General features: G+C 31.6%; 1 protein-coding gene and 1 non-coding gene across 2 annotated transcripts; one reads left to right on the top strand and one right to left on the bottom strand.

Moving 5' to 3' along the window:
- The first annotated feature begins 1,538 nt into the window (after window positions 1–1,538).
- Trnag-ucc (transfer RNA glycine (anticodon UCC)) lies at window positions 1,539–1,610 on the top strand. Its single transcript has one exon. It is a non-coding gene; the product is annotated as a tRNA-Gly (tRNA).
- Window positions 1,611–3,999: 2,389 nt separating this feature from the next.
- Window positions 4,000–11,500, bottom strand: LOC129948191 (regulator of G-protein signaling 7). Its single transcript, XM_056059072.1, has 7 exons — window positions 10,687–11,500; window positions 10,271–10,518; window positions 9,483–9,666; window positions 9,108–9,394; window positions 8,737–8,844; window positions 5,435–5,560; window positions 4,000–5,373 (listed from the first exon to the last, which is right to left on the bottom strand). Exons 1-7 carry the CDS (start codon window positions 10,909–10,911, stop codon window positions 5,046–5,048), a joined length of 1,506 nt encoding a protein of 501 aa, XP_055915047.1. The 5' UTR covers window positions 10,912–11,500; the 3' UTR covers window positions 4,000–5,045.
- Between the last annotated feature and the right edge of the window lie 691 nt (window positions 11,501–12,191).

The following is a 12,191-nucleotide window of genomic DNA, read 5'->3' as shown; positions in this document are numbered from 1 at the left end:
GGATTTTGTTTTGCGGGATTTCGTTACGATCCCTTTCAAACAACATTTCAGAGTGAGCCACAGAACTTTCGATATACTCTGCAATGAACTAAAGGATCTTGATTATTAAAGCATGAATTTTCTGAATGTTAATAATAATGAAATCAACACTCAATGGTTGAAAATTCAAACAATAATTCGCATAGAGAGTAACTGGAAAAATCAACATAGATAGATTATGCAAGAAATACACCTTCCATTATCCGAAATGCTTTCAAAATGCAGTTAAGTAAGATCACGAACATCAGGTTTTAGTTAAACAGTTTTGTATCTTCGACAAAATCCTTTAAAATAGCAAATTTTTCTGCTCCAGATTCAAAGATTTTTGGTCTGATGTTTAGCAATCTTTTATATACCCTCTATTTGTTCCTCAATTTTAATTACATTTTCTCTTTCTTGCAGAACGGGGCCTCGACGGAGTAGCGCGCGAAGAACAGGACGTAGATTCGACGGAAAGAGTTCCGCCATCATCTTCATATTAAGATGAAGAGCACCTTCTCGAGTCACCAGAAGTCGGAAATGCGTCGAATGATATTTCCTCTGAAATTTAATGTACATATGTACGTAGTAAAACTTCATTGTTTAAAACTTTATCTGAGGGGCGGCTGACCTCCAGAACGAAATCAAGATTGTTGATTTTATGCTCAACAAGAATTGTGTGGATTTGATTAAATAAAGGCCATTCCGATGGTGATCCTCCAGAAGGACCGATGGTTTTTTTTGTCTTTCCTATAAAAGAACAATAAGAATATAATGCAAAATAATAAATAGTGCATATATCTAGACTATTGTGTACTTACCTATATTTTGTTGTGAGATTATGTATTTTCATTTTGATCTCCTCTATACTGTATTGCATCAGCCGCCCCTTAAATGCAGCCAATAACTCTTTGAATATGTGGCAATTTTGTATATTGCCACGCAGTTGACACTCCTTTTCGGCCCAGAGTTCCAGAAGGTACTCTTCATCTTGGATTCCCCAAAGTTTTCTTTTTTATTTTTTTATTCTTACCTATTCTGTAAATAAAAAACAAAAAGCAATAATTCTTATTTTGTAAGGAAATTGTATAAATACTATTACTTACCACGACCAAATTTATTTCAAAATGAAATATTAGTTTTGACAGCTGTTTTGTTTACATTAATTTTAGCAATGAATGTTTCAAAAAGGTTTGTTTGTTTAATTCAATTTTAAATTGCTACTAGTTTTCGAGAAGTTTCATATAAAGCCTGTGGTTTACGAAAACTTGCAGTTTACCAAAAATGTATGGGAAACTCAAGTTGAGTTTTCGATGTAGGTTTTTGGCCAAAACTAATAATTCCCCGAAACCGGGTTTGTCGCTTGGTGTGAAAAGCCTATAAGCATCATATGAACATGTATTTCATACTGTAAATTAAATCAATGACGAATACTAATTGAAGTATCACCTATAAGTTTAAGTAAAACTAAACTACAATGTAGACTTAAAACGGTTTTTATGCTTTCAGTATCGTCAGTTGCGTCGGTGGTGTAATGGTTAGCATAGTTGCCTTCCAAGCAGTTGATCCGGGTTCGATTCCCGGCCGACGCACACTTTTTGATTTCATTCAAGTATGATCAAATAGAGAAATTGAACAAAAGCTTTCATAGAGCTTTATATTAAACTCTCATAAAAGCATGGGGCAGTGTGATAGCCACTAATTCTTTTTTTCCAAAAAATTTTAATTTTTCTGACTTTAATACAAAATAGCGAAGCTCACAAAAACATCTATGACACAATTTTATTGGAACTTTAGTTTCGCATAAAGTATCATATTGATAAGATTTATAATTTTCGAGACATAATTCATTTAAGTAAACATAAAATTTAGTTTGAAAATATATGTAAACTGAATCCTAATCAAATTTCAGCAACTAATATTTCAAAATAACATGAAATTTATTCCAATAAACGGAAGCAAAGTCCATAGTGATTAAATAACAAAATTAAAAGAAAAAAAATCTTAAACTTAGCAACACAGGGTTTTGTCAGTATTTTTTGTTGTTAAGCAACCCTATACTATTAGAGATAGGTAAATAACCTTTTAGTTAGAATAAAAACTGACAAAACAACAAGTGGGCTTAATTTTGTACCTATTGAAGACTTAACATTTCAAATATATGCACCTGGGTTATACCATGTTTTGTTTAGCCAACCCTTTATTGCAAACCCACCAAAAAAGGCAACCTTCCAATAGGACCAGGATAAAAGTATGCAACCCTGTCTACATACAGAGTTTTCGCTCTTTAATACTCACAAATGTTTCTCTTGCTACCTTGAATCTTCTGCAGCGTAATTAATGTCGTTTTACCAGCGTACAAATTAGCCGCCTGAACTCCTGCTTCAGTATTTTATATTAAACATCAAAAACTTATAAGAAAACTTACAAAGAAAAAAGAAACACATACGCCCCAGTGTACGTAGAAATAATAATTCTAAATCCTTATCATCATGACAAGTTACACGATTAAACAGTACGTTCAATTTATTTTCAAAATGATTGTTCGTAAACGCAAACGTTGTCCGCATTTCCATTTCACGGTAGACGTGGTGGCATTTCACAGTCGACTCTTCAACGGTTGGTGCCCAATCTTAGACCACCGGTTCAGTAAAATCCAGCCAATCAACGCAAGATCGGTCGAAAATATCGCCGCAGTTCGTGTACAGCAGATCGCGTGCAGTCTTTTCTTCGCCGTGTACAAGAACTCGGCCTTTCGCAGACTTCAACTTGGGGAATTTTGTGTGGGGACTTGGGCCTACACCCGTACAAGATGCAACTGACCTAAGAGCTCAAAGTTGATGCCAATAACCAACGCCGCGCCTATTGTTCACTGACTGGGCTTTGAATGGATTTTGGAACAGCGGCGTAATTGGTCCATACGGTTTTGAAAACAACATCAGTGAGACAGTCACCGTCAACAGCGAGCGCTACATAACGATGATAACTAATTTCCGAGATTGTACCATATGGACCAAGACGACATGTGGTTCCAGCAGGAAGGCGCGGCGCTGCGTGCCACACAGCAAACACTACGACATCTCCTCACGACATCTACCCGCCCATTTTGAAAAATCCTATTTTATAAAGTTTATACGTTGACTTAATGTGTGGAATAATTTATCATTTTAATGACCACCACGTGAATTGTTGTATAAGCATCGATTTTTTAGGTAATTTACGAAGACTTTTTGAAACATATTGGGCGGTATCTCAATCATAACTTGACGAATGTTGGTTAGGTCGGGTTAAGTTCCACAAAAAAAAGTTCAGCGGGTCAAAACACATGATCGTGGTGGCCAGTTGATATCAGCTAGACGAGAAATTACACGTCCTAGAGTTGTGTGGCATGTGGCACATTCTTTATGTCGTATTCTTTACTTGCATAGAAACGATGATTCACAACACAGGCCTAACAATATCTGTAACCAATCCAGTCTCATCAAATTTCTTCACAATTTTGCCAATTGCTTGCATAGTTGGACGAATATGTAAACCATAATCTCCTCCATTTTTGAATTGGGTTTTAAAAATTTAAAAAAAAATTGGTTTAACAACCTAGTTTGACAGATGTCAAATTCGAGCTATATACTTTTGAAACCGCTGATTTATGTTACTTTTTGAAAAAGAACTATGAGGGTTTTCTTTTTTTTTCAACTTTGAAATATTTCCAAGAAATGAATATTGAATTTGAAAATCCCCACAAAAATCCGATAAACATAGAATTAAACACAAAATTGCACGTTTTTCCATTTTTATTGAAATAAATAAAAAAGAACTTCACCATTCCATACAATAACAATAAATGTTGCTTATGGAAGTATTTCTTATAATTTAATAATAATTTTACATGTTTTTGTTGTTTCTATATGTATTTATCATATTATTTATGTACGTTCATCATTTTATGTTTTGTTTAGTGTTTATTTCATTTTATTATTATTTTATTTTTGTTTGATTTACAAAAAAGCAACACAACGAATAGTCATCTCATTCGAATACGGTGGGAAATTATCTTCACTTCAATGCAACATAAAATTACAAAAACTAAAAACTAATCCATTCGAAATTATATTAAAAGTTTTTGTTTTTTTTTATATTTTTGTCTATTACGAATAAAAATAAGTAAAAAAATATATGTAGTATGTATGGCTTCTAAATAAATTACTTATAATTTATTAGTTTTAGTTATTTGTTTTTAATTTAATCTCCTTTTTTTTCTTACATTCTCTTCTCTGACACAGGAAATCACATTTAGATATGTTGACATTTAATTAACAGTAAAATTATTATTTTCTTTTAATTTATTTTTGTTTCTTCAAGATTTTAGTTAAGTTATTTTCTTACTGTTTGGTTAACATTCACCTATAAGAACAGTTTTATTGTAACTCAGATAAGTTTTCAAGGATAACAAACATATATCAATCAATCAGAGTTGAGAATAACTGTTTTGATTTAATTTGTTTAACAAGGTTGATTAACACCCTTTGCACGTTTTTTGTGACAGTTTTTTTCTTAATATTTTATTTAGTGTTTTGTTAAAACATAAAAAGAAAACTAAAAATAAAAACGAAAAAATTTAAAAATTATTATTAAAAATAAACAATGGCAGTTGTTTATGTAGGATTATACGTCAACATTTAATTTATACGTTTACTTAATGTTATTGTTAATTTTTGTTTTCTTGTTAATATTGTATTTTTTTTGTATCTAATATTTTGTATATTTCCATCATTTATTTATTTATACCTATTCATCAATTTTCAACAAAGTAAAAACCTAAAAATGTTTTGTTTTATTTTAAACTTAAGACGTTTGCATGCAAAATTTACTTACTTATAACATAAATAATATTTATTTATTTATTTTTATAAAATATTTAAACAAAAAGAATAATATTTTGTAATAGTATATATCTATTTTTAATATATGTATATATATGTATATAAAAAAAATTGTTGTGTTTCTGTGTGTGTGTGTTTGTATTTTTAACGTTTCACTCCGAATAAATTCGGAATTGATTTGATTTTCTTTCGGGAACAATTTAAATAGTCTTTGTACATATCGGAACGTAAGTATCTTGAATAGGAGTCACTTTTCATTAAATGATAAACATGCGATGCAGCTACATCGAAACACCAACGATTAGGACCCTGTGGTGAGTTAACAGCTTCACGGGCCAGCTCAACCGATTTTGAATCAACATTAACCGGACACGGGGCATCGGGTGCTAAAAATTCTATCCAAATTTTATTTATTGCTTCTTTGATTTCAGACTGTGGTAATGCCTTCATTTCTTGTACGGATTCCCAAAATCTTAATGAAAATCAATAAATCATGAAATGTGTGATAAGTTTTAGAAAACAAAAATATTTACTTTAAATTTTCTCCTGAATATTCTTTTTCGAGAAATTTTGTAAATTGCTCTCGACCAATTGGATCATTCAGGAGTTCACGTAAACTAAATGCCCAACGTTTTACACGACGCAGCGGTACCTCTTTCCTGGAATTAGAAGAAAAATTGACAAATTAAACATAAAATAAAGTAAGATTAGTGAATGTTAAGATGCGTTTAGTTGTCTGTCGTTAGAGCAAGAAGACACAAATAAAATGGAATGTTCTTCTTTGTTCAAGGAAAAAGTTAATTATCTTCTATTGGGCTTAATATTTCTCGAGAAGAGTTCATTTGAGTTTAAAGATTATGGCGCAAATTTTTAACAAGTTATTGTTACGGTTTCAAAAATGTACCATATAAAGTTTGCTAATTATTTAGCAACTAACTAAGGGAGTGCAACATTTTAAACCTGTCTTTTCATTTTGTTTACTAGTAAATTGTTAATTAGATTTTATTGCAAAACGATTACCGGAACACGGTGTAGAGGCGGATAAAAGTACCTTGTGTCGTTTCAAGAGAAAAGTTCTTCGTGTGATTTACGCTCCCTAACGTATCGAAGGGGAGTGGAGGAGAAAATGGAATGACGAGCTGTACGGGCTATCCAGCGAAGTAGACTTACCCAGAAGGGTAAAAATCCAACGACTAAGATGGCTGCGTCACGTAGAGCGCATGGAAACCAATGCTCCGGCCCGGAAAGTCTTCGAATCTACACCCCCAGGACAGCGCAGTAAAGGAAGACCGCGAATCAGGTAGCGAACACAAGTGGAAAGTGACCTCACCCAACTTGGAACTCTAGTAAGAATAATTGTGCAGATGTCATATGGATTTATTAAATTGCGAAAAGTTAAAAAAAGCTTTTCCGTGATTTCAACTTAAGTAAGTTTGTTAAGAGATACTAGTATGCTAAAATCGTTTAAAATTATTTTAATCATCTTTTTAGCTCAGTAAATTACTAAAAATGGATTTAATAAATCGTTTCAAATTGTTCGCTTTAGTAAAGTTAAGTAGAGAAAAAATAAAATTTGCAGAAAAACAGTAAAATCCAGCCCGCTATTTATTCAGTTGCCAACTTTTATAATTTGACACAAGTAATAACTATGCTGTATAACAATGATGACCATTTGCAGTAATAGTTCGAAAAACTAAAGTGCATTTTAGTCGTCGTGGCTTTTAATCTCTGACTCCTGGAAAAATTTCAGCTTTTGAGACAAAGTAGTGATTTGAACATCTGACCCGTAGTCGTTGCTAAAAATAGTAATTGATGATCTTGCTGCTCTAGCCCGTAGTGTTTTCGAAATGCAAGGTTTATTAATTCCTCGTCGACCTTTGGAATAATGCATTTCAAAACGTCACGCTATTTATTTACATTAAGTCTGAGTTAGTTAAATAAGTATAAGTAAATTTTCTTGTTTTAATAAAATGATTTATGGTCAAATTGATTTTAAGAAAAACTTAACGCACTTTTCTTATTTTATTCGAACATAACAAAACAAAATTATAGGATGCTACCGCACTGATAATTTCTCATTGGTACCTGAGACAAATTTTGCATGAACATTCCCGTAATAATCCAAATTGTCAGATGTTTGAAATAATATTTAGTTTGAAGTCATTTATTTATTTGTCCATAATTAGAAAAGTATTTTCATCAATTTTTATTATTTTTAAACTTCCCATACAGTCATTACTTAAAGTTGGTAAAAATTGATTTTAGACTCAAGTAACCTTTTAAAAATTTGAAATATTGGTTTAAAATAAATTTTGTGTTTTAAAAAATATTGTTTTCAACATTCATTAAAATTTTGAGAAAATTCGAATTGATAGTTCTTTTACAAAAAAATCAAAATCATTACTAAAAGTAAAAGTTGGTAAAACTTAATTTACGGCTCAAATATCTTTTCAAAAATTTGCGATATTGACTTTTAAATGATTTTGCTTGATAGAAATATTGTTTCTAACATTCAGTAAACTGTTGAGAAAATCGTATTGACAGTTTTTTTTACAAAAAATTAAAACCTAGAAAAACAATACTAAAAGTTGGTAAAAATTTGCTTTCAACTCAAATATATTATATTTATATTTTATAAAAATCCAACTCTTTGTTTTTTTATAAAAAATTAAAATCTAAAAGATTAGTACGCAACATTGGTAAAAATTAATGTTCGGTTCTCGATGTCTCGGTAACAATAGAAGATATTGACTTCAAATTAATTTCATTCATCCAATTTGTATTTGTTTATAATATAAGAAATAACACTTTTAAGAAATGATACTAAAATTGGTAAAAATTGGTAAAAGTTCATAAATATAGATTAAGAAATCAAACTATTTAATCATTTAAAAAATACCACAGACAACTTTTCTTACAAAATTCTATAACCTACAATCCTGTTAAGCAAGACACATCTTGGATGGGAAGTTATCAGTGTGGGTCGCATCCCAGCCTCTTTTTATATTCAAAACTTATCGTATTACGTTAAGGGATATAACCTCCCTGATTTATAAAATGTATGCGTGAAATTCTCGAAAAACTCCACAAACTATCGTATTTTAGATCAAAAATATTGCATATTTAGAAAACTGTGTTGGAATCTTGCAATACAATGCTATATGAGTCCTCCAAATAGTTTTAAATATAGTTATCCTTTATCTTGGACAACAGTGTTTAAATAGTCTAATAACTAAAGTTGCCACATTAGCCCTTCAAATATGTAAATGTAAATTTAAGATGCACAATATGTTAATCAAATTATGTCAGCTCCCTTAAGAAAACATTAAGAACATAGGGAAATCAAAATTTACTATTATTTTGTTCGTTGTGTTATTCATCACATATAACTTTTACTACCATTGTAGCTGAGTGAATTTCCTGAAACGATTAGTAACATAATTGGGGATGCACTGTTACTTTGAGACCCTTTAGAGAGGTGTTATTGTTATTTTGAAGTCATACGTGCCAAAAACTCCAAAAAACGTCAATTTGGATTTTTAAAATTGTTCAGAAAAGGTATGAAGATATTTTCAACATAGTTAAATTGTTTTTTTCTTGTGTCATTGATTTTTTATTTCAAACATCGCAGTAACTTTGATTCTAAGAAAACCAAAACTACAGAATAACGCCTCACATTCCGATACCTGAATGTCACAGCACAAAATAGAATGGCAAGTTTTTAGAAGTAAACAAATTGCTTAAAAGCAATTGTGTAATAGGTATTAATGTTTTGTTTACCATCCGTCTCTCAAGAAGCCTGACAAAACAAGATAAAAACTTATATAAAACTTACGTGAATTTTTCAGCCTCCCAAATTTCAGCATTATCCGTTAGCCATGGATTAGGCAATTCTGTTATGAAATAATCAAATTCGTTATATTGTTCGTAGTAAGAAACTAATCTGAAATTGAATAAAATAAATAAAAACATTAATATAACCTCAATCAATATTATTTTAAGTCATCCTTATTTCAAGAGTCAATTATCAATTGATATTTCATAAACATTAAATTGTTTTATGTAACAAGAACAACTTTTGATAATTGATAATGATCCAAAATTGTATGAATCACAAGAATCAATATAAAGCTGCTAAAACATCAAATATCAATCAATAGTAATTGAAACTTCAAATAAGACTGAAAAATATATTTATAAACTTACGATTCAGCAGCTTTTGATACTTTGATTGTGCGTCTTTCGAGCTTTTGCCTTCGCAATGCAATTATTCGACTAAATTGCTCTGCAGGATTTTTAGCTAATGATGCACCAGCTGACCCAGTACCATGACTAGAGCCACCACGACGATAAGCTTTCTTAATATCTATTTCGGTGGTATTCACACATCCAGGCATTGGACGATGGACATCCCAGAAGGCGCGCTCTTGTGAATCCAAGACTTTGCGTTCTAGTTTGTCACGTTTTTTGGCTACTTTACTTTGAGATTCAGCCTAAAACACAATTATTTAAGAAAAAAAAACATAAAATGATATTTTTTGAAAGTTTTCTTTTGTAAAATAAAAAAAATGTTTGTATTACCTGCATAAAAATGAATTCCCATTTTCTAGAAAACATCTTTTGAAGTTTTGCTAAATTTTCAGCCTCATAGTCGGCCAATTCAAGGCGTGTTTTGTTTTGCATTGTGCGTTTGCAAAGATAAACAGCATAATCTGTATTTTCAGGTTCCCAACAATTTGATGGCCAAAAATAAGGTGTTTGAAATCTTTAAAGAAAATGCAATAGAAGATAACGGTCATGATATTAGTTTTATTAAAAGTGAGAGAGAAAAATCAAATGTTAAAGTTCTTGTCAAGATGTGACGATTATTAGCATTATTGACATTAATAGTTAAATGTGAAAAAAACTGCTTAAAAGATTGTCAAATGTTAATTCTTGCCTAACTTCCTATCAAATTGTGTTAAAGACTGTGAAGTATGTACAAGTTTTGATAACTATCGCTCGAAGAATGTTTATGACAAACAAACAAGATATCATTCGATGTTAAATTTTAAAACCATTTTTAAACGTCTGTCAAATAATAGTGCTGTTACGGAAATTATACTATTAGACTCCGTACAAATAGAAGTAATTCTAGAAGAACACTTTACATTCCCAACCGAAGTTAAAAAACGCTATAAAATTTGCAGTTTTAATGCAGGCTAAATATCATCGGTTCTTGTCTTGACTTCTTTTTCTCCCCTAAAAGTAGGCAACTAATATTCATTATTCTGCTGTCTACACACAGGATTCACCAAGCTTAATTCCAAATTCGCCTAAATACATGCAATGTTTTTCAAGAAACTTCGTTATTTCAAAACTACTCTCACCTGTAAAATGTGCCATCATTTTTCACAGTCAGTTGATGATCATCAATAGGAAATATATAACCATGTGATGCCAAAAGATGTGCAAAATGTAGCCCTTCCTTATCATCTTCCACATCGAAATTCTTTAAAATCCACGCCACAAGATCCGCCCCCGAAAACACCGATGGAACTTTGCTCATAAACGCCTTCACTGTTCGCACAGCAACACCAGTTGATTCAGCTTGCATCTTTTCAATAATGGATTCCATCTGTAGCACAGCACATCACACATAATTAGATATGTTAAGTGAAATCATAGACAACATAAAGCAAAATAAAAAAAAGAGAGAACAACCCCCCTCAGAAAAATATGTAAGCACTTTGTGAAGGGTCATTCCATGCAACAAAAACAACAACATCAAAAAAGTAGAACATACTTTTTTATAGACCAAAATATTTGGAGCATCTTCGTTCCGTTTGTTTAGAGAACTTTTATTAAGAACACCACAACTACTGCTACTCGCAGCTCCAGCCACAGCTCCTCCAGCTTCTGAGGAAGCTCCTCCAGAACACGTTGCTATAGTTGTTGTATGAGCCGAGCATGATGCTGTCTTCGATTGTGTTGTATGACTCTTATCCAGCTCGGAGGTCATTGTTACCATGTTTTTCTAATAAAATTAATGTATCCACCCCTCTTATCGCGCACACTTTTTTTAAACTTTCTTTAGACAATAATACAGAAAATAAGAACTAACAAAATTTATCAACTCAATTATTATCCTTTTCTCAAGGATATTTTATACCCTTCGATCCTCTAATCAGACATTTCGTCCATTAATTTATTAATTCTAAAAAAAATTCCTATTCTGGGGCACGAATTCTGACAAAAATAAAATGAAACAGCAAAACGGACCGATTCCAGAAAAGCAGGAAAATAATATGGAGGTTGTGTCCTGGCTTTCACTATGGCAAAGGGATTTTCTTCTTTTTTGATTTTATAGCTACACCGAGTTGTTCAGGAGTTTTGTAAATTTAGTTTTCTTCGCTTTAAGGATAAATGCACGCTGTCTTCACTAGAGATTTAATTAAGTGTTGTATATTGTTTTATTATTTTATTATTAATAAGAAATAAAACTATAAATAAGAAAACAGGAACCGAAAGGCAAACACACACTTTTTTTTCAAGAGAAAACAAATATATCCTTTTATCGTGCCTCAAGTTCAGCGAAACGTCTAAAATGTCAACCAGGCTTCCGCCATATATCGAGAGGGGAGTTGTATGGTTTCGCCGAGTTTATAACATGAATCGATTATTAGGCAAGGAAGGATGTTTTCTCTGTTGAGTTGAGTTAGATTTTGTTCCTTTTTCTTTTTGTGCTTTATTTTTTTGTTGTCTTCCTTTAGTGAAAGAGTTTGCGCATTCAGTAGGACAACAAAATCTACTGGTACTCTTCGGATTTGCTTGCTTGTTGTTGTTGTATTTTCCTTTTTAATTTTGAAGCATATTCCTTTTTATTTTGTTAACATTGTACACGTTTTTTTTTGTATCTTGGTTAAGTCAAAGTGGACTTCCTTCAGTCGGCCTAGGTCAAAAATAGTAGACTGCTTAATGGACGAGAAGGATATTTCCTTGTTTTTCTTTTTGTGTGTTAATTGAAGATGTATACTCTTATGATGGCTTATAGAGGAAGTAGGTAAATAATGGATGTGTGACTAGAGAGGTTTACACTGATGAGATGGCGGGAACTTAAAATAGTTAACAGTCTGCTTCAAAGGTATTCGCACAACATAATTAAAGGTTTTCGTACACAAAGGGTATTTTTCTTAGAAACATCGAATTTTAAGTTGGAAACACTATTCTATCTGACGGCCATTTTGTCAGCTGTCATGTGGTTTATTTTTAGTTTGGTTTGACATTTAAGTACGCAAAGACTGACGTTAG

This window comes from Eupeodes corollae, chromosome 2 (genome assembly GCF_945859685.1).
Source record: "Eupeodes corollae chromosome 2, idEupCoro1.1, whole genome shotgun sequence".
NCBI classification, from domain to species: Eukaryota; Metazoa; Arthropoda; class Insecta; order Diptera; family Syrphidae; genus Eupeodes; species Eupeodes corollae.
This window is presented reverse-complemented; position numbering and strand designations above follow the sequence as displayed.